Here is a 24,736-nt window from a genome sequence, read left to right on the forward strand (position 1 = left end):
CATGCATTTCAGTACATGCATTGTCATGCATTTCAGTTCACACATTTTTCACGCATTTTATTACATGCATTGTCATGCATCTCAGCACATGAAGCATGACAATGCTTCAGTTCATGCATTGTCATACATTTCAATAATTCGCATTGTCATGCATCTCCTTATTCTGCATTGTTATGCATTTCTTCTTTTGCATTGTCTTGCATTTTCTTATAACAGGCATTGTCTTGCTCGTTATGTGCATTGTCTTGCTCGTTATTTGCATTGTCTTGCACTCCCTCTAACTTGTGCATTGTCTTGCACCCCTCTAACTTGTGCATTGTCTTGCACTTCCCTACTAACTTGTGCATTGTCTTGTACACCCTATTTAACTTGCATTGTTTTGCAACCTACTGATTTGCATTATTTCGTAACTCTCTAACTTGCATTGTTTTGCAACCTACTAATTTGCATTGTTTTGTAACTCTCTAACTTGCATTGTTTTGCAACTGTCTAACTTGCATTGTTTTGCAACTCTAACTTACATTGTTTTGCAAACCCACTAACCCGCATTGTTTTGCAAACCCACTAACTCGCATTGTTTTGCAACCCTTCTAACTTGCGTTGTTTCGCACCTTCTCTAACTTGCGTTGTTTCGCATACCTTTAACTTACGTTGTTACGTTTGTTACTTACATTACTATGTACCCCTACATCGTTACGTAACCCTTTCTCCACTCACGTGCCGCGTTTGGACGTAACCCTTTCTCCACTCGCGTGCCGCATTTGGACGTAACCCCTTTCTCCACTCATGTGCCGCGTTTGGACATAAACCTTTCTCTACTCGCGTGCCGCATTTGGACGTAACCCTTTCTCCACTCGCGTGCTGCATTTGAACGTATCCTTTCTCCACTCGTGTGCCGCGTTTGGACGTATCCCCTTTCTCCACTCCCGTGTCGTGTTTGGACGTAACCCTTTCTTCACTCGTATGCCGCGTTTGGACGTATCCCATCCTCCACTCGCGTGTCGCGTTTGGACGTATCCCTTCTCCACATGCGTGCCGCGTTTGGATGAACCTTTTCTCCACTCGCGTGCCGCGTTTGGACGTATCCTTTCTCCACTCGCGTGCCGCGTTTGGACGTAACCCTTTCTTCACTCGCGTGCTGCGTTTGGACTTACCCCTTTCTCCACTCGCGTGCCGCGTTTGGACGCACCCGCACTGTTATGTGCATCGCACTTTCTTACACAGTCCTTTCCCCTCTTGCGTGTGCTACGCTGAGAGACATTGTGTTTGGGACTCCGGGTGTCCTCGGTAGTCACTTTTAGTCTTCTCCGCGTGAAACGCAGCGAGAATTGCATAATTTTCTTACATCCTTTCTGTTGGAATGTGTAGGACCGTTATCTCTTATTTGCTTGCTTAAATTGTTATATTTATTTTGCATAAATGCTTCATTACAGCTCTCTTTGCATGATTATAAGTTATGCTCGACATCTTGCATGTCATTTACATCTTGTCCCTGCCTACGGGTGCATATCTTTGTTATCTTGAATGCTTGTCTGAGTCTTCAGCCTTGTCAAAAATGGGTCTTCTCTGGGCCTTGACATTCACTCCCGTCACTTTGTGACTTTCGAGTTCTGTCAAAGAGGGGCAATTGTAGGCACCCCATTTTTGACCGTCCTCAAGACTTAGACGTCATCGTTTGAACACTCGATGATCATCCGTTCTCGTGTTCGTTTTGAGTTCTCGGAGGTCTCGGCTACGCGCCTTACCTTAAGATCTCTCAACTTGTCTATTTTGTGCTTCGTTGTGAACCAAACACTTGTGTTTTTGCTTCTAAGGGAAGAGGACGGCTCGCTTGCCATGCCCTCAACCCACCGGCCAAGGCTTGAGGCCACCGGCCCCTGTTTTCTTTCCATCGACCAAGTGTGTTGGCCGATCGGCACTGTTTTTGGTCGGCCGGCCATTGTGTTGGTCGATCGGCCATTTTTGCTGGCCGAACCCTGTTCATCTATTTTATGCAGATATTTTGTGCCAACTGGTACAGCTGGCATCCATAATTAACCCCCTCCATGCACGTGTATGGAGGGATTTACACCCTTTGCTTAGCTTCTATTAGAAGCTTTGGATTGAACTTCTATAAAGAGGGAGTTCCTCCTCCCTCCTCAGAGGTTCAGAAAAAAATGGTTCTTGAGAGTATAAATATAGTATTGTGTCTATTCTTCTTTGTTTAGCCTTGTTTTGTGCCCAAAAGTGTAGTATTGTCTTATTATTGTACACAAACACACACTAGAACACCATCCCTAGTTGTTGAGGTGCTAAGAGGTTGATTTCAGTGTTCTTGGGTTAGTTTGAACTCAGAAAACCTGCTGGAGCTTCCTTCTTGAAGAGGTTCTACAAGGGTGAGTTCCTTGCTTTAAATATCCCTTTCTTGCTTAAGCTTTTAGCCCTTCTTGCTTATTGTTTTAAGCTTAACTTATAGCTGATAAAAGTTCTGATTTTTCTTGCTTTAGAACTTTGTTTAAGGTCATTTTGAAGTTTGGGGTTGTCCCCCCCCCCCCCTCTCTTTTAGGCCTTGTTAGGCCTTGTTTTAGGCCATCCCTTTTGGCCATTGTTCTTGTCTTTGTATGACCCCTCTACCACTGAAATCCAGAGGATTTTCAGTGGTGGGGAGGTGGTTTTGAGGTCCTAAATAGGAGAGGGTATTCCCTCTCCTTATTGTCTTGAATGTTAACATAAATGGCTTGTGTTGTAGCAAGTGTGCTTAGCTTGTTTTAGCTTCATTTCAGCAAGTATTTGGTGTTATTTTACCGTGATTTACCTCTGTCCAAAGTTGGTTTAGACATACCATGCATGCTTTGTATACTTGTCTTGTAATCCCACGATTTGCCCTAACATGTACCTAGCGTTTAGACTACTATGCTTGCATGTTTTGGCCCACCTCCATGAAGCTTTTAGCCATGTTGTGACATGCTTAAGCTCTGATTTTGGTCTTCCTGGTCATGCTTGCATTGTTTTGTATAGCTACCATGTAATCTAGCTTGTTAGCTTCAGGTGCTCAAGTCATTAGTATGCTCTATTTCGACCATTTCAGTGGTTTGGCATCACTTGTTATGCTATTTCAATCCATATAGTATGCTCATGTTTGGTTGTCTTAGGTGTAATGTAACACCTCTTCGATAGTCTTGCATGTCTCATGTTTTGGCCCCTTTGTTTTAGCTTGTTTTGGCTTTGGTCATTGCATGTTTTAGGCTTACTTGGCCATGCTTCAGGACTGTTTTGGGTTATGCTTGCCATATGCTCTTTGTTTTGTGTAGCTTTGGCTCAAGACCCTTCACTAGTCTTAGGCTTTAAGCCTTGTGCTTGCTATGATTATGATTTGTTTATGTGATTTGGCATCACTCCTAGCCTCATTTCAGAACATGCAATGTTGTTATATTTGCACGCTTTTCATTCCTTTTAAGTATTCTCAAAAGTTTCCCTTTGATGCTTAAGTGTTAAGCCAATTACCATGCATGTTTGTATGTGATTTTGTCCCTTATCCCTTAGCATATTGGCCACTGATTTGGGCCTACTTGAGAGCTGTCCATATTGGTTTAAGTCCATCCTTTGCATGTTGTTGCATGCTTGCCTTGCATGTTGTTACATACTTGGCCTATTGCATGTTGTTGCATGCTTGCCTCGTATGTTGTTACATGCTTGTCTATCTTTAAATGTTGTCACATGCCTTGCATATTTGCATGCTTACTTAGGTTGCATTGTATTTGGCATGCTTGTTACCTTTAATGGCACGATCATTAACATGCTCATGCTACACTAGTTTTTCTTGCATGTTTACATCCCTTGCCTCTTGATAAACCATGATAGAGGTTGGGGTTATTTATGGGTTTTTGTGTGCATTTCATTTGACATTAAAATGCACACTTGGCTCCTTTGGCCATCATGTATTGAAATGCATAATTGGTGGTCCGAGGGTCGAGGACTATACTCCCTTGAGTTCATGACATGATAGGGAGGGTAGTCGTGCAAACATTGCCTTGAAAATGCATTTCCATGCTCTGTCTGTCCTCTGTTGCAGCAAAAACAGGATTCTGCAGGAAGAGATGGTCGGTCGGCCATCTTAAGTGCCGGCCGGCTATGCATTGTTGGCCGAGATACCCACAAATCGTCGATGACCAGTTCCTCTTGGCCAGTGGCCTTGACTTTCGGCCGGTGACATCCCACAGTGCTCAGAAGGTGATTCAGAAGTATCCTTGAGACTTGCACAGTTTTCAGAGGTGCAGAGCAGTGTAAATAGAGGCAGCATGAGCATGGCGATAGATTTCTGAGCGAAGCCGAGCATGCATGCATTCGTCTCTCTTCCCGAGGCTGCATTACTACTTTCATAGCTTAATTAATTTGTTTAATTAGTTAAGTGTTGTGTAATAATTAATTAGCTAGGATAGTTAGTTAATTAGTTGGTTTGTATTATTCTTTCGGTCCCCCCGTCGAGAGGGCGCAATTATTGTAATAAGCGTGCGTGTGTGCGATGCATGTCTCCCAAACCTCCATTTCTTTCTCCTTTTTACTTAACCCCTTACGATGGTTAGTTCTAGGTCATTTTTAATTAGCATCCTTATGCTATGCATGTTTACATCATTCATCTGTATCGCATGCACCGGGCTCGGCGCATCATACTAACTGCATCGTATTTCAATTACAAGTTGAATACATGTATCAAATCGTCGCATCTCATATGCCATCTTAGAATAGCCGAGCCTATTTCTAGTTGCATTTCGTATGTGTTGCATTAGCCATTTTGACATGAATTAGGATCATGCATTGATTACAAACTAGTTCTTTATTTTGGCTCGGAGTACACTGTGAGTGTTTATGCTTTAGCATCTTGCATGTATGTGAGTGTTAACGTGAAAGCATGCTTGCCATGAGGCTAACTGCTTACGTGATATAACTACCTGAATGCCTGTGGGTGAAGGTTAGATTACTTGAATTGGGACAATTCATCAAAATGTGTGTTTTAAGCCCACTTGAGAGTGGCAAAATCATATTTTTCTAAGCCCACTCGAGGGTGGCAAATTCACGTCTTAACCTACTTGCGAGTAGCACCTTCAAACCATTTTCACAAACAGATATGCGATGCTTTGTTCCAAATTAGGCAATCTAATCTATACTTGTGTGTTGTGCGCATCATATAGTAAATTCTAGCTAATTAACCGGAATAAGAACGCATGTGTTTTCAAAAATAAGATATCATGCTTAGTACAGGCCAATCTTTGATCGGGAGAGTGGGGGTGCTCATAGATGACCTTCCCCAATCGTACCCAAGTTCTCAAACCGAGGCAACTTTGGTGATGACGGACACGTGGCCTTAGGCAACAAGTCAGGGTTTCCTAAATTCTCCCAAAACAAAATATTTAGGTGGTAACTCTGTATTTGGCAAAGCAGTCCATCTTTGACACTTCTTTCTTAAAAATCAGTTTTCCAAAATGATTTGCCGGATTTGGACTCTTTGGTGATTTATCGGTCTCGCATTGCACTTTGCGGGATTAGATTCATAACCGTGACATATGAGTCCGAACTGTAGTAGCAAGGCCCTCGGGGCGCGTCTACAGCATGCCAATAATTGTTAGTAAAAATTATGCTAGTACTGGATCGACAGCAACCAAGCAATAAATCAAACTACATAACTTTAGATAGAAACAATCAAGCAATTGTGGTTCTGGTTCAAATGCCTCAAAAGACTAAGGATTTCTCTGGGTCAAACAGTGACAACAAAGTAAATAAGAATGAAGACAAACTTTCTTGATCAACAGATGGCAACAAGGTAGATTGAATAAAAGGAAACAACTTCAAATTGTTGTATTAACAGATGGTAATGAGATAGATTAAATAAACAGAAGCAATTTCATACTGAAATCACCCATGCTTACTCAACAAGTACAGATTACAATGATAAATACTACTCCTAAATTACAATCTCAACTACTCCCAAGTCTAAAAACTAAGTTGTTATGTTGTTGTTGATGTCCCCTCGTTTATGCCAATCTCTGGCTTTTATACTTCTTCTTTCACATGCCCCCGTGATCTCCCCAACCTTCAACTGCTGCTGTGTAACTGCTTCAACTGCTCCCTGACTTCTAGGCTTTTTAATTACATTAACCGTCTCCTTCTGTTTGTCGATCTGCCTCTTCTTCAGGTTATTTCATGTCCACGAACTCTTTTAACCTTCTCTCGACAGAGAAAAACTCCTACTTTGTCTCATATTTCCTTTCGAAGGGTTGCCCACTAACTCCATGATCACTGCCAGTAACTGCTCCATTATTTATAGTCAACCCATATGCGAAGACCCACTTTCATCAGTTAGTCATGGTCCTCTGATGCTGCATATTCACTCTAGACTTGACCACGTGTCCTCCATTAACTGGGCCACCTATCAATAAAACCTAACAAAAATATGCAAATATCGATGTATGATTATTTTGAAATTTTACAAAAGTAATACTCTCAATGAATTTAAAAAATAAATGGTTTAGATCAACTAAATAAGTCCTGAAATTAGCCCAACAGAGTGCCCTAATTGGAGAGAATCCAAACCCTAGTTTTAATTTAGTTCACAATGACCACCAAAACACTAAATTGCATAATAATCGTGTCAAATTGAACAACAATATTGGGGACGAATAACTATATTAACTAAACATAGTATTATGTGAATAGTATATCAAGTTTGTAAGTGTTATGCCCTAACTTTTGAGATAGAAAAAAATAAAATAAAATAAAAAATACACAATTTGTTTGGCTTTTTCCAGTTTGAGAGAGAGTTTGGACTTGACAGGTTTATTTTGGGACCTATTTTGGTGATTCAAACTATTCAGTTTTTAAAACTTATTAAATAGAATATTTATGTAAAAAAATCAAGATGATCAAGACATTCGTAACTATATATATGAATCAAATTTGTATTATAAAAAATGGATGACTATTATTAAAATTGTATTTGTCGTCTATTTTTTAAAAACAAATATGATATAAGCATATAGCTACTGATATCTAATTATCTTATTTTTTACATAAATATTCTATTCAATAAATTTAAAAAAATAAACTATTCAGATCACTGAAATCAATCTTAAAATGAGTTTACTAAACCCAAATACTCTTTCAAATTAAGATGACAACTTAAAAAAAGTCAAACTCAAAAAAATAAATTTAATTACAATAAAAACTCACATGGACACCCCTAGGTGAATGTCATATTTTTATGGTTGGCTTATATTGTGAAGTGTCTTGTCAATATACAATAAATTGAACCATACGAGAGAAAAAATTTCGGTAAGTAATGCGCACTGTATGTAATTATACAAAATTATATAAGTTTTTATGAATTTATATAATTGATCTGATAAAGATATATAAATTGAATATAAATACATACAAATTTATGAAAATTTACATTATTATACAAAATTATATTCAATTTACGTAGTTTTGTGTAAAATCACATAAATTGTGGACTGCACAACTTAACATTTCACTTATAAGAGACCTTTTCAATCATAGTTTCAGTGTGAGAGAAGGTTCCTTTTCCAATCGGACAATCTCTTGATTGGCTCTCCTTGTTTTTTGTTTCCTATGAGTGGATCCCAAAGGTAATCTCCCAACTCAGTCGATGTGTAATTTGCCAGATTTGCACCTTAACTTTGTGGCCATTTACAACACAGATTGAAGACTTCTGAAAATTAATCTACAACTCTAACACTACTTTGACGACAAGTGTGTTGTCAACAAATTGGAGGTGTGTAACTGAAAATTGTTTGACCCAACCCCGACCTCTTTGATAAGGTTGTATTCAAGGTTTTGAAAAGCGGTTGCGGTCGCCGTAATGGTGGCGGTGACGCGGTTGCGGTTGTGGGGTGTAAAGGCCGTAGCGTAACGGTTGCGGTAATCGAAACCGTGAATTTTTTTATTTTTCGCACAATTTGAAAAAAACTTACGATACGCACATTTTTTTTTCATGATCATATTTATTGGGTTTTAAAATAAATATTGATCAATTTTTATGAATTTTTAAGTTTAATCCAATATATTTCATATTTTTAAATCACTATAAACTGAGTTTTTTACATTTTATTTTAATAATTAATGACTTTATATTATACAAAAAATCAATCACTAACTATTATATATAATAAATAAAAGCCTAAATATATATATATATATATATATATATATTAATCAAGCCAAATAGATAATGACCACACTTATTATTATTATTATTATTATTATTATTATTATTATTATTATTAAACAATATATAGATAAACACACACAAACAAAATGGTTGAGTGATAGCAACTGAATAGAATAGTATAGGTCTTACAGCTTCAACAAATCAATAACATGTTCTTCATCTTCCCTCTTCTCTCTCTCTATCTCTTGTTCCTCTATCTTTCCTCTTCATCTTCCCTCTTCTCTCTCTATCTCTCTTCTCCCATTTTCACCCTTTTTTTTTTGTGTTTTTTCGAAAGAAGCAATTCAGAATTGTTACATAACATTGCGTAACAGGCCGTTACGGCCGTTACAATACCGTTACGACCGCTATAGCAGTCGCTACGGCTGATACACCTGTAAATTTCAATCACACTGCAAAAGTAACCGTAAAGAGTGGCGGTAACTACTACAACTGTTACGTAACAGCATTACGTAACGGTTACGGCCGCTTTTTGAAAAAAACATAAAAGTTAGAGAGCTCAAATGAATATTTGTTAATTCATTACTCTGAATGCTCAAATCTTCTGCCACGAGATTGATACCCTCGAGGAGGATATACATTCATCCATTCGATCCATTTACACCCTTTGAGTTATTTTTCCAGAGGTCCACTATAACATTGGTGACAAGAATTCCATTTAGAATTGCCGCCAAAATAGCTAACAAATCACTTGCAACACTGAGGTCACGTGAGACATCCAATCTCCTACAGTAGTTAAACCATACATTTCAAAATTAAATATTACAGCTCTGCTACAGAGCCCGAATTCCTCCGTCCCGAATGCCCCTAAACCACGAAACGACGTCGTTTCGTGGTTTTAATTTTTTTTTTTATTTTTTTTTCAGCAGAAGAAGGAAGACGAAGACGGAGGAGGAGGAGGGGGAGGGGGAGGAGGAGGAGGAGGAGGAGGAGGAGGAGGGGGACTGGAGGGGGCCTAAAAAATGGGCTGGAGGCGGAGGCGGGGGGCACGGCGATCGGCGATGGCAGAGGCGATGAGCAGAGGCATGGCGGAGGCGACGGAGGTGGAGGCGGAGGCGCGGCGATCGGCGACGGATCGGAGACGGCGGCGACCCCTCTCCCTCTCCCTCTCTCTCTTCCTCCCCTTCGACCTTCCTCTGCGTCGAAAATGGCAGGAAAAAAAAAATTCGAGCCACATTTGAGCCAGGCATTTCGGGCACCCAAACATTTTCCTAAATATTATTACAGATAAACTTATAGAAACAGAGTACTCTGTCATCCAATCTCCTTCTAGATATGTTCCAGTGCATTGTAGTTAGAAAAATAAATTTGGATGAGTTTTACATGTATGGAATTCTGTCACCAAATCTCATTGTCTGAATGATTATTTCTCAAAATTGTCACATAACTGTATAATTAGGAATGCATTGGGATAAGGTAGCCGAGTGAAGTAGAATAGTTAAAAATATTAGTAACCGGATCAATAATAGACAAAAAATTGTAAAGAACAACTTTACAATAATTGTAAATCACAAACATAATTCATTCCAAAACTAGGATTGTGATTACGGGCGATTCTACTAACGCTGTGTTTGGTTATGAGTTTTGGAAAGAGATTTGGAAAGAGAAATAGAAAATGATAGGTGAAATATGAATAAAACATACCTATATTTCACCTACTTTCACACACATTTTTCCTTTTTCTTTTCAAATCTCTTTCCAAATCCTCCAACCAAACACAACGTAAAAGTTACAGAAGACATAGAAATTAGTGTCTCACAACTATATATTCATAGAATTAGAACAAGAGATTGTGGAAATACCAAAAATATCCCCTTTCAAAAAATTGGAAGGGTTTTTACGAGAGAGAGAGAGAGAGAGAGAGAGAGAGAGAGAGAGAGAGAGAGAGAGAGAGAGTCTATCAAAACTGTAGAGGGTGGTTTCTTGTTCAACTAATTTCAAGAAACATTGACTAATTGAGAAGTGAGCTCAAGGAAGGCTTGTTCATTGCAGGGGATAGTGAGGCCTCCCATTGGATGATGAAATCCAAACTCTTCCTCAGCTTGAAGAAGCAAATCTTGGAATGAAGGATGGTTCAGGACAGACACTGGAACCACAAATCTCTTCCTCTGAGACTCTCCTACATACACTGCTAAATGGCCTTTTGGAACATCTGATGACAGATTTCTAGTGAGGAGATGAGATTGAAGCTTCAAAAGTTGCTTGGCTTGAACGATCATGGACTGTAAATGAATACCCATTTGATTGTTTTCTTGATCTGAGGTTGAAATATTGAATTATCTGGTGTGAATCTAAGTGGGGTTTTGAAAACAGAGGATCTGGAAAGTGATTGATGAATATAAAAGCAGAGGAGTGAAAGTTGTAGCGGTTGAAGAATAGGAGCCGTGTTGCTTTGTATTTATAGCGCTTGCACCGCATTTTATTTTCTTAATTATTTTATCCAAAGTTTATGTTTGCTTGTTTCTAGGTATTCAATGCACTCCCCCGGAAAATTATTAGGTACTCTCGCCGGAGTATCATATTTATATTCTTTCATCAATCATTATTTATCATATGATCTCATATTTCTTAATCATTCAATACAAAATTATAATACTTTTTTTTTTCACTAATCATAACATCATGGAGCATTACGTAACCGTATTCTCAAAAAACCTAATAATCACCTCCACTTCGTGATCTCATTTCGAAATTCTTCCCATTTAATAAATTTATTTGTTTAGTGTAATTTTTGAAAATTAAAAAACACATGTTGTCTTGTTTTTCAATAATTAGGTTATTTATAGTATGAATTGGTGGGTATTATCCGAGCTCATGAGATCCATCATGAGTTCTGTTTCGATAATCTAAATCATTCAAGTTGTGTTGTCATTCGTGTATATCATCCACAAAAAATTAGACCAACTCGATAATTATAACTTATCAATTTATAGCGTTTGTCACAAAAAAAAAAAAAAAATGAATGATCTATTTTTAAAAATACACCTCTCTTTCATTTTTTTGCATACAAATATAATAAATTGAATAGGTTATAATTATCGAATTACCCTAAACCTTATAAAATGAATAATTTAAATTATTGAAACAAGACTCGTAGTAAGTACTATAAACTCGAGAACACCCTCCAGTTTAAATTATGGATTGGTGGCAATCCAACTTCTTTTAAATTATTTGTCTCATAAATTATAAGTAGAAATCCTACTAAATATTTTGACACATATTTTGCCTGTGTTTGGCAAGTTGGGTTCAAGCTAAATTAGCCACTAAATGACAAAAGTGGCTAATTTAGCCACATCCGGACAAAAGCATGACAGGAGCATGGCTCCAACAATTTTACAGGTAAATTTACCATATTACCCCCACATGAAAGAGGGGCGACGTCAGCCCACACAAAGTAAAAAAAAAAAAAAAAAAAAAATTCAAATCAGGCTTTTTACCAGGAAAAATAAAGAAAGTTGAAAAAAAAATTAAAACATTTTTTTTGTTTTTTGTTAAAATATTTTATGAAAATAAATTTAAACTATATTTTATTAAAAAAAATTAATTTTTTTTTTTGTTATGTATTTGGTTATGATTTAAGTGTAGAGTTGTGAAAGTAGTATGGAATTTCGATTTATGTGTTTGGTTATGAGTTAACTCAATAATTTATTAATTGAGTTTTATTTTATGTGTTTGGTTACGACTTGAGTGTAGAGTTGTTTTTAAATTTAAAATATTAACATTTTAAATTATTTAAAATTTTTGAATATTTAAATTATTTAAATTTTGTTGTTAAAATAATTTTTTGAATATTTAAATTGATTAAATTTTTACAATTGAAATATTTTTTGAATATTTAATTTAAATTTTTTAGATTATTTACATTATTTACAAATAAATAAAACAAATGAAAATCCATTTTTGAAATATAAAAATAAATTAATATGGGTTAATAAAAAAATGCCAAAATCATAAATTAAAAAAAAATAACGACAAAAATATGCTTCATTGAAATTTTTTTTAAAAACAAAACATGAAAACATAAATTACTATTCGCCACGTAATTAAATAAGGCAATAAAAATAAAAATAAATAAGGCAAAAAATAAATAATTAATGTATAAAACAATAAATAAAAATAAATATGGCAAAAAAATAAATAAATAAGGAAAAAATAAATAATTAATGTATAAAACAATATATAAAAATAAATATGGCAAAAATATAAATAAATAAGGCAAAAAATAAATAATTAATGTATAAAACAATAAATAAAAATAAATATGGAAAAAATATAAATAAATAAGGCAAAAAATAAATAATTAATGTATAAAACAATAAATAAAAATAAATATGGGAAAAATATAAATAAATAAGGAAAAAATAAATAATTAATGTATAAAACAATATATAAAAATAAATATGGCAAAAATATAAATAAATAAGGCAAAAAATAAATAATTAATGTATAAAACAATAAATAAAAATAAATATGGAAAAAATAAAAATAAATAAGGCAAAAAATAAATAATTAATGTATAAAACAATATATAAAAATAAATATGGCAAAAATATAAATAAATAAGGCAAAAAATAAATAATTAATGTAATAAACAATAAATAAAAATAAATATGGCAAAAATAAAAATAAATAAGGCAAAAAATAAATAATTAATGTATAAAACAATAAATAAAAATAAATATGGCAAAAAAATAAATAAATAAATAACGAAAAAATAAATAATTAATGTATAAAACAATATATAAAAATAAATATGGCAAAAATATAAATAAATAAGGCAAAAAATAAATAATTAATGTATAAAACAATAAATAAAAATAAATATGGCAAAAATATAAACCAACAATTTCGGACCTTTTCGGAAGCTGACGTGGACTTTGCAAAATTACAGATATATGTGGCTCAAGGGCAATCAAGGGCACTTTGGTAAATTAATAGGAAGACACCTCACCAAAAAGTCAAAATGTCAAAAAAGCCAAAAAGTCTTTTCCAAATCAAGCTTTTTAGCCCCAGGCTAAAATAGCCAAAGAGTCAAAAAGCCAACCCACTTCCCAAACGGAGGCTAGGTATGTTTGATGCAGATTATTACAAACTTAAAGCTAATAAAAAATCAAAAACTAAAAATATTCATTGTGCAGCTTTTCAATAATTAATTTTTTTTTTTCAAATTATTTAAATTATTTTTATCTTATAAGCTAAAAAACATATTGTGCAAAATACTCTACACTCCAAAAATAAATTAAAAGAAGCTACAACGGGCTCCTATTAGTTGCACCAAACAAGTACATTGGGGTTGTGTTTGCTGCAGTTAATGAAGCTGCTTTTAACTTGATTTATTTTCAAAGCCTCCGTTTGGAAAGTGGATTGGCTTTTTGACTTTTTAACTTTTTGAGTATTTTAGCCTGAGGTTAAAAAGCCTGATTTGGAAAAGACTTTTTGACTTTTTTAGTTTTTTGACTTTTTGGTGAGGTGTCTTCCTATTAATTTACCAAAGTGCCCTTGATTGCCCTTGAGCCACATATATCTGTAATTTTGCAAAGTCCACGTCAGCTTCCGAAAAGGTCCGAAATTGTTGGTTTATATTTTTGCCATATTTATTTTTATTTATTGTTTTATACATTAATTATTTATTTTTTGCCTTATTTATTTATATTTTTGCCATATTTATTTTTATATATTGTTTTATACATTAATTATTTATTTTTTTCGTTATTTATTTATTTTTTTGCCATATTTATTTTTATTTATTGTTTTATAAATTATTTATTTATTTTTTTCCTTATTTATTTTTATTTTTGCCATATTTATTTTTATTTATTGTTTTATACATTAATTATTTATTTTTTGCCTTATTTATTTATATTTTTGCCATATTTATTTTTATATATTGTTTTATACATTAATTATTTATTTTTTTCCTTATTTATTTTTTTTTTGCCATATTTATTTTTATTTATTGTTTTATACATTAATTATTTATTTTTTTCCTTATTTATTTGTATTTTTGCCATATTTATTTTTATATATTGTTTTATACATTAATTATTTATTTTTTTCCTTATTTATTTATATTTTTTCCATATTTATTTTTATTTATTGTTTTATACATTAATTATTTATTTTTTTCCTTATTTATTTATATTTTTGCCATATTTATTTTTATTTATTGTTTTATACATTAATTATTTATTTTTTGCCTTATTTATTTTTATTTTTGCCATATTTATTTTTATATATTGTTTTATAAATTAATTATTTATTTTTTTCCTTATTTATTTATTTTTTTGCCATATTTACTTTTATTTATTGTTTTATACATTAATTATTTATTTTTTGCCTTATTTATTTTTATTTTTATTGCCTTATTTAATTACGTGGCGAATGGTAATTTATGTTTTCATGTTTCGTTTTTAAAAAAAAATTCAATGAAGCATATTTTTATCGTTATGTTTTTTTAATTTACGATTTTGGCATTTTTTTATTAACCCATATTAATTTATTTTTATATTTCAAAAATGGATTTTCATTTGTTTTATTTATTTGTAAATAATGTAAATAATCTAAAAAATTTAAATTAAATATTCAAAAAATATTTCAATTGTAAAAATTTAATCAATTTAAATATTCAAAAAATTATTTTAACAACAAAATTTAAATAATTTAAATATTCAAAAAATTTAAATAATTTAAAATGTTAATATTTTAAATTTAAAAATAACTCTACACTCAAGTCGTAACCAAACACATAAAATAAAACTCAATTAATAAATTATTGAGTTAACTCATAACCAAACACATAACTCGAAATTCCATACTACTTTCACAACTCTACACTTAAATCATAACCAAATACATAACAAAAAAAAAATAAATTAAATTTTTTTTTTTATAAAATATAGTTTAAATTTATTTTCATAAAATATTTTAACAAAAAACAAAAAAAATGTTTTTAATTTTTTTTTCAACTTTCTTTATTTTTCCTGGTAAAAAGCCTGATTTGAATTTTTTTTTTTTTTTTTACTTTGTGTGGGCTGACGTCGCCCCTCTTTCATGTGGGGGTAATATGGTAAATTTACCTATAAAATTGTTGCAGCCATGCTCCTGTCATGCTTTTGTCCGGATGTGGCTAAATTAGCCACTTTTGTGATTTAGTGACTAATTTAGCCTGAACCCAACTTGCCAAACACAGGCCTAGTATGGGTTGATGTAGATTTGTTTGGTGCAATTTTTTTCTTAAGTCAGAAGTAGATAATTAATAAATAAAAATTAAAAGTACTCCCTGTTGGGAAAAACTACTCACATTACATAATTTCACATTGCATATTGCAAAATTATGAGATGAACAAAACAAACCTTCAATCTCAGGAAAAATAACATGCTAAATAAAATACAGATAAAATATAAAATGGTTAAAGGAAGCAAACCGAAGCCTGTGTGATACCACAGTCTCCTTAAAATCGATTCGCCGCCTCACCGTTGGGTGCTGGAGGTACGCCGGCGTCTACTTCTCAGGATACGACGGTTTTTACCAGGTACAACAGAAACACCTTCTGATTAGCTTAGCGAACGGACAACGGCAACACTCTCTCTCAGGAAGAAAATTATAGGAGAAGTAGACTGACAGTGTATGGATATCAAGGAAAAATTCTATATATATTTTCAAGGAATAGGGCCTCCTTTTATACACCATGGGGGAGAGGGGAGGAGCCTCTAGCCATCAAGGATGGCAACTAATGCTAGCAAAACTGCCCAATCAATTTTGTAAAACTGATGAGCCTTAAATGTGTGAGTTACATACACATTTATGGGGCAATTTCTTATTCAACCATTTTTCTCCAACAATCCCCCACATGAATAAAAATTGACCGAATACAACAAACGCTCAACGTTTATCAACAAAGACTCGGAAAGAGAGAGAGCATATAGACTAACCCTACATCAGAAAAGGTAGCTGTTGGCCTTGAACCTTTCGTAGTGAAAGCCTATCGGATTTACTGGCTGACCAGTGAACGTGATGTCTTGAACTGTTATGCCGTTTATGTAAACCGAGACAATAGACCTCACACAGGAGTTAGTCCAACCATTGTTCTTGTTCTCACTGGTGTGTCCGGTATGGCCCTGGAACACTAGCCTGGTTCTGTGAGTGTTTTTAAAGAATTCGGCCTTGGCAATTCTTAAAGAAGCGGCCCCACTTCGCACTCACATAGGTGACCTAGATGTGGTATTTCATTATACCACATCACTAAGGTCATTAAAAGCATTAGCTTAACCTTCCACCCCCACAGGGCATCACTGTATAAAGGAATGGGCAAGAGGATTTACCTCTTCAATGACTCACCCGTTACACGAAGTTAGGTTGTCCCTTTGAACCTAGATCTTGGGATCTCCAGTCAACTAGGTTGGGTTTTCCGTTCCGGTAACCTTTACTAAAAGCCTTAACCCCATTCCTCTTGACAACTTTTCTACTAACTCTCGAGTTAACCCTTTGGTTAGGGGATCCACAATGTTGTCCTTAGACTTGACATAGTCTAGAAAGACAACTCCATTTGAGAGTAGTTGTCGTATGGAATTATGTCTACGACGGATATGTCTAGACTTTCCATTATACATATTACTTTGTGCCCGATCAATCGCTGATTGGCTATCGCAATGAATACTGATAGCTAGCACAGGTTTCGGCCAACGTAGAATATCCTCAACAAACTGGCGAAGCCATTCAGCTTCTTCAGTTGCTTTATCTAAAGCAATAAACTCAGATTCCATCGTTGATCTCGAGATACACGTTTGCTTGGCAGATTTCCAAGACACGGCTGCCCCTCCGAGGGTAAACACATAACCACTAGTGGATTTGGAATCTTTTATATCAGATATCCAATTTGTGTCACTATACCCTTCTAGTACCGCTGGGTATCTGATATAATGCAGTCCATAATCCAGGGTGTAACGGATATACCCCAACACCCGCATAATGCCCTTCCAATGAGTAGCATTAGGATTACTCGTGTATCTACTCAGCCTACTAACAGCGTAGGCGATATCCAGCCTTGTATAACTCATCAGATACATCAAACTCCCAATGACCCGAGAATATTCTAGTTGAGAGACACTCTCACCATTATTCTTGGTCAAATATAGACTTAAGTCTACCGGTGTCCTAAACATACTTCTATCTAACTTTCCAAATTTCTCAAGTATCTTGTTAACATAATGAGCTTGAGAAAGTACAATACCACCAGATGTTCTGATGATCTTAACACCCAGAATGACATCTGCAAGGCCCATATCCTTCATGTCAAACTTAGAGTTTAACAATCTTTTGGTAGCTTTAATCATTTCATCATTGCTACCAACAATGAGTATGTCATCAACGTATAGACACAAAATGACATAACCTTTGTCAGTGTCTTTAACATATACGCACTTATCACACTCATTGATTCGAAACCCATTTGACAGCATAGCATTGTCAAACTTCTCATGCCATTGTTTGGGAGCTTGCTTCAAACCATACAATGACTTGACAAGCTTACAGACTTTTTTACTTTTTCTTGGAGCTAAAAACCCCTCGGGTTGCTCCATGTAGATTTCTTCATCTAAATCTCCATTTAAGAAAGCTGTCTTTACATCCATCTGATGTATTTCTAAACCACGTAAAGCTGCTATTGCAATCACCATGCGAATGGATGTAATCCTTGTCACAGGTGAATACGTATCAAAGTAATCCGGGTCTTCTCGTTGTCTGTATCCTTTGATAACTAGCCGAACTTTATATTTGTCAATTGACCCATCCACTTTCATCTTTTTTCGAAAGATCCACTTACTCCCCAAGGCCTTACTGCCTGGGGTAGATCAACCAACTCCCAAGTATGGTTCTCTAAGATGGAGTCGATCTCAATCTTAATTGCTTCTTTCCATAAAGGACTTTCAGGTGAAGTCACAGCTTCATGGAACGTTCGAGGTTCTCCCTCTAACATATAAGTCAAGAAGTCTGGACCAAAAGACTTTGTGATTCTAGCCCTTTTACTCCTTCTTGGCTCATCTACTTCATCAGCTTGATCATCTACTTGATCAGTTATTTGATCAGCTGTTTGATCATCCATGTGATCATCTATGTGATCGTCTTCGTGATCATATATTTCTTTCATGGAACTCGGAACCCTGTCTTGGGGACGACACGGAAATACATCTTCAAAGAAAGATGCACTTCTAGATTCGATGATAGTATTCCTGTGTATATCTGAAATATCAGACTTGTGCACAAGAAATCTATATGCACTACTATTTTGTGCATAACCAATGAAAATACAGTCCACGGTTTTCGGACCTATCCTAACCCGCTTGGTTTAGGTTCCGCCACTTTTGCAAGACACCCCCACATTCGTAGGTATTTATATGAAGGCTTGTGACCTTTCCACAACTCATATGGAGTCTTGTCCACTTCCTTCCATGGTATTCTATTAAGAATATAATTCGCGGAGAGAATTGGTTCCCCCCATAAGTTCTGTGGCAACCCAGAACTTATCAACATTGCATTCATCATCTCTTTCAGCGTCCTGTTCTTCCGCTCAGCAACACCATTTGACTGAGGCGAATAAGGCGTTGTGGTTTAGTGAATAATCCCAAATTGAGCACAAGTCTCGGCAAACGGGGATTCATGCTCACCACCACGATCACTTCTCAATGCCTTGATTTTCCGGCTTAATTGATTCTCAACTTCATTCTTAAAAAGAATAAATTTATCAATAGCCTCGTCTTTGCTTTTAAGCAAATACACATAACAGTATTTAGTGTAATCATCAACAAAAGTGATGAAGTACTTGTTGCCACTACGTGATTGTACAACTTTCATGTCACACACATCACTATGCACTAAACCCAAAGGCTGGGTACTTCTTTCAATAGAATGAAAAGAAGACCTTGTCAATTTTGCTTCTACACAAGTTTCACACTTGTGTTGTGGATTAATCTTGAAAGATGATATGTGATCTAACTTGATTAATCTATGTAAAAAGTCAAAATTTACATGACCCAATCTACCATGCCATAAATTAAGGGACTCAAGCATATAAGCAGAAGAAGAAGCTTTCTCATTAATCTTAGGGATAAGTGTCATTATATTCAATTTAAACATACCACCTGACATATATCCCTTCCCCACATAGACCCCGCCCTTGGTCAACACGACCTTGTATGATTCAAACACCATGCGGAAGCCATGCTTGCTTAGAAGAGACCCCGAGACAAGGTTCTTACGAATGTCTGGCACAAAGAGGACATCGTTCAAAGTCAGTTCTTTTCCTGAAGTCATCTTCAGGATCACCTTGCCTTTACCCTCAATAGTTGAGGTTGCAGAGTTTCCCATAAACAACTTCTCCCCGTTTGAAACCGGTTCGAAAGTTGTGAACATTCTCTTCTCTGCACAAATATGGCGAGTGGCCCCAGTGTCCACCTACCACTCCCTTGGGTTTGACCCCACCATGTTCACTTCTGACACGACGGCTGACAGATGCATGTCGTCCACATCGTGTGACAATTCCTCCATTTCAGCCATATGTGCCCGATTTTTGTGATGGGGAGGGTTTTTCCTGTAGGGCTTTTTCTTCAGACAATCAACTGCCCGATGCCCATCACTTCCACAGTTGAAGCATTTGCTATCGAACCTAAAAGTAGGCTCCTTTGGCTTGTAGGCTGGCCTTTTGGAGATTCCTCATCTAGCCCCCAACTTTGAGCTTTTGCCTGTTGGTGGTTTTTTCCTCGCCCCCGAGGACTCGCCATGCTCAACCATGTTGGCTTTGACAGTGGCTTTTTCCTCGCCCCCTTCTTTCTTCCTGTTGTCCTCTTCAATCCGGAGCCTGACAATGAGCTCTTCGACTGTCATCTCCTTTTGTTTGTGCTTCAAGTAGTTCTTGAAGTCTTTCCAGCCGTTAGGCAGCTTCTCAATAAAAGAAGCTGCCTGGAATGACTCACTTAGGACCATCCCTTCTGCATGTATCTCGTGCAGAATCACTTGGAACTCTTGGACTTGACTCAGGACAGTTTTAGAGTCCACCATCTTGAAGTCCAGGAACCGGCCGACGATAAATTTTTTTACCCCAACATCCTCGGCCTTGTACTTTTTGTCTAAGGCATCCCACAACTCCTTAGCCGATTTCTTGGCATAGAACACGTTGAAAAGCGGCTCCGCCAAGCCGTTCAGAATGTAATTCCGACATAAGAAGTTTGCTTGTTTCCAAGCGTCCAGAGCCATGAGCTTTTGTTTATCTTGCTCATTCTCCTCCACCGCTGGTACATCTTCACTCAGAAACCTCGCAAGGCTTAGAGTAGTCAAATAAAACAGCATCTTCTGCTGCCATCTCTTGAAATTCACTCCCGTGAACTTCTCCGGGCGCTCGTGATGATTGAGCGGTCCTCCCGGAACAGCCGGAGTAACAACAAGAGGATTGACCACAGAGGTCACAGCAGGGGTTGGCAAGCCAGTCACCCTGGGGTTCGGATCCCCACCAACATTAGCAGCAGCAGTAGCAGCATCAGAGACAGTTGCCATTTTTGGAAAATTACAGCAGAATTTTCACTATTCTGTATTTCCAGAAATCAAACTTAACACTAGAAAATCCCACAATTGGAAATTTAATTCAAAACTAGTCTCACCACGCAACCTAGAATTGAACATGGTCAGGAAAGTTTCCAGGAAGACTGGAGGGGTCACACCGGTCCCACTTAAAACCCAGCTAACCTTAGACAAAACTTTCAAGAGTATGTTGACTCCTAGTCCATGGGAAACAACTTTAAGAATTAAATTTTCCAAGGGATGAACTAGGTTAAACACACCAAGTTCCAAACTGTACAAGCAATTACAACAAAATTGCTACAATAATTACAAGAAAATAAAACATGATTTACATATTGGTGAATAACCACAAATGAACACTCAAGCAAACAATTGCTTCAAATATTTAGTTCAAATTAATCCTTTTTCCCATTTCCATAGGTATTCCTGCAATAAAGAGTTAGCAGCAAAATACAACAAAACCTCCCTCAGCTTTTCTTTGCTTTTGGCAAAGTAATGATTGAAGGGGAGGGTACTAGCAAACAAACTAATAAATAACTGTAAGTAAAGATTAAAACCAACCCTTAAGTTACACATCTAGAATTTAAACTAAAAAAAAACTGTAAAAAAAATTAATTACATAATAAACATGTAATTAACTATATAAGTACAGACCTAAATTAAATATAACTAAACTATATTTTAAATTGGTAAAGGTTATATATAAACTTATGGTACACTAAACATGTAATTAATTGAGGCAAGTTACAAACATTTTATAACTCCTAAATACTTAAATCACATTACTAGGCAAGAATTGCAAATGACATGATTAACATGCAAATAATTCTAGAGAAATTAACATGAATTAAATATAGGCAAGTTATAAACTTTACAACTCCACACCTAAATTAAAGATTAATAGGTACAAGTTACATGAAAATTTACTACCTAATAAACATGCTAGAAATGTAAATTACATTAAAAATTAAACCCGAATGAACATGTAATTTATATTGTAAACTAGGAGCATGTAAACTAGAAGCATGTAAATCTAGAAATACAAGGCATGAACCGGTACACCATAAATTAATAAATTAATTAGAAAATATAGTGAATTAACGTTGCACCAATGGAACTCTTCTTCCCTATTGATAACAATGGCCTATTCCATGCCATGGGAAGACCAAACAGTAGCATACACAAAATGGCAAAATCAAAAGCTTAACCCTGTGTACATGCATCTAATAAACCAATTAACTCGCTAGTACTGCCAGTAGCCAATTACATGCAAAATTATTACACACATCTATGAATCTATTAATCTAATTCTATGATAAACGTCGAATCTATTTTAAGCTTGTTGGGAAAAACTGCTCACATTACATAATTTCATATTGCATATCGCAAAATTATGAGATGAACAAAACAAACCTTCAATCCCAGGAAAAATAACATGATGAATAAAATACAAATAAAATATAAAATGGTTAAAGGAAGCAAACCGAAGCCTGTGTGATACCATAGTCTCCTTAAAATCGATTCGCCGCCTCACCGTTGGGTGCTGGAGGTACGCCGACGTCTACTTCCCAGGATACGACGGTTTCTACCAGCTACAACAGAAGCACCTTCTGATTAGCTTAGCAAACAGACAACGACAACACTCTCTCTTAGGAAGAAAATTATAGGAGAAGTAGACTGACAGTGTATGGATGTCAAGGAAAAATTCTATATATATTTTCAAGGAATAGGGCCTCCTTTATACACCATGGGGGAGAGGGGAGGAGCCTCTAGCCATCAAGGCTGGCAACTAATGCTAGCAAAACTACCCAATCAATTTTGTAAAACTGATGAGCCTTAAATGTGTAAGTTATATACACATTTATGAGGCAATTTCTTATTCAACCATTTTTCTCCAACACTCCTAATTTACAAACAATTTTTTCAACTTATCTAAATAAGTAATGTTACATATTATAAAATAAACATCATGAAAAATTTCATGAAACTAATTTAAGGGTGATTACAATACACAATAAAATACTACAAACTAATTAAAGGGTAAAGAATCTTTGTCAAGACTTTTCATAATATTTCTTTTATGATACCTAACATTATTGTAAATTAATTATTTCTAACTCATAAACTATATACAGAAACTCCACCAAGCACTCTAACACTAATTCTCAAAATTTCAAAATTTACAATTTTTTTTTTTAAGAGAATCAAAGAGAGCAAAAGTGTAAGGGTGTTCACAGGTCTATCTAGATCGGGTTTACCCATCATCTGTCAACTGAACTGAACATGTCAGTTTGGAACATTAATCACCCGCAATTGATTGACACCATGTTCGAAATCGACCGATTCAAGCCTTTTGATTTGACGGTCTGTTCGGACGGGCGATTCACACACCAGACCCTGTCTTTTTCAATTTCTTTTAGCTTTCAAACAAATCTCAAAATCAAAAATACGTCTGTTAGCAAAAATCTAATTTAAACCTAATCGATAGGCCTCAACAAATTTTCACACAAACACAAAAGATAAAACTTGAAGTTGAGTTCTATACCTTAAATAGATTAAAGGCTTTTTTGGAGGTAATTAAACAAAGAAAAAATAAAACAGAACAGAATATGTATTATTTAAATAAATTGTCACTTGTTACAAGTTGCATGAACTTAAACAGATACAAAGAATTGAAAAATACAGCAATTGACATAATGGGGTTTAGAAAAAAACTATCAATAATCTACTCTTAAAATTACGAAGTTAATTGCTTCTAACTAGAAACAAGTACCACAATATGTGAGTGATTTTTTTGATTATTTGTTTGCATCTTTCTTGCCTATTCATAGGCTTGAAACCAAAGGTCCCTTTTGAAAATAATTGATGAAGGCAGTTTTCATCAATTTGACCACTTCATAAAAGATCATCCCACATCTCTAGTAAGTAGCACACATTGCCATCATCATATAGAAGTCAGTTCCTTATTTTTAGCCAAACTTTGCCACCATCATAAAGGAGTTAATTACTTTTCTTTAGCCTCAGTTACCATCCCTCAATTTGTAAACAACATGCTACTGCATGTACAAACAAAATGATAACAATAACAATAATAGTAATAATAATAAGGGAAAATTATCAGGAAATCCCATTTGGGAGAGTTTTGGACTGAGAGATCCTTTTTTTTTTAAAATACTCTGAGTAGTCTTATTTTTATGGTAATATTTACAACCAAATCCCGTACATTGTTGGGGGTGGGGATTTTGTTACTTTTTTATCCCTTTATTGTATGTAACGTGTTTGGTAAAGATGTGGGTGAATCCCTTTGATTTCGTGGCTGGAGTTGGGGGGTTGATTGTGGGACAATGATCTTTAGCAAGTATTTGAATGCATATTGGGGTGTGATTTTAGTCCGTGGTGCTATGGAGATAGGCTTCTTTTTTTTTTTTTTTGCATACAGGTAACGTGTTCATCGTTTTTTTGGTATGTGGGTCTGTTATTTTTGTAGAGTGGGGTTGTGGCATGTGGGCTCGTGTTTTGTGATGGGGGGAACACGTTACTAGTGGTTGTATTGATCGGTTATTTTGGAGTATATTGTTATCTCATTAATTGCATTTCACACAGTCGGTAATATTCACGGGGGTTTAATGGTTTGTTATTTTCCATTGTAGCGATGGGGGACAACCTGATTTTGTTGTGTGCGTATGGGGGTAATAACATTGCCGTGATGTTTGATGTGACGTTCACGTTCAGTCGTTTGGTTAGTCATGTGTGCGACTGATTTGGGGATTTGTCTCCAGATTCCATTTCAATGTTCTTCAAGATAACCGGGTACAATAAGTTCAACATGGAAAATGAGATGGACTTCCAAAATATATTATATCTTGCCAGGTCTTTCCGGGTGGACCATATTGATATTGTGGTGAAGTTACAGGAAGGGTCGTCGTTGGATGCAAGTCAAAAGG

At 35.3% G+C, this 24,736-nt stretch overlaps 1 protein-coding gene across 1 annotated transcript; it reads right to left on the reverse strand.

The window, feature by feature from the left end:
• Positions 1-10,161: 10,161 nt before the first annotated feature.
• LOC114264411 (auxin-responsive protein SAUR21-like) lies at positions 10,162-10,464 on the reverse strand. The gene has a single exon (XM_028205024.2). It carries the CDS (start codon positions 10,462-10,464, stop codon positions 10,162-10,164), a length of 303 nt encoding a protein of 100 aa, XP_028060825.2.
• Between the last annotated feature and the right edge of the window lie 14,272 nt (positions 10,465-24,736).

The sequence above is a fragment of the Camellia sinensis genome, chromosome 5, assembly GCF_055761805.1.
Source record: "Camellia sinensis isolate YWXY chromosome 5, ASM5576180v1, whole genome shotgun sequence".
Taxonomy (NCBI): Eukaryota; Viridiplantae; Streptophyta; class Magnoliopsida; order Ericales; family Theaceae; genus Camellia; species Camellia sinensis.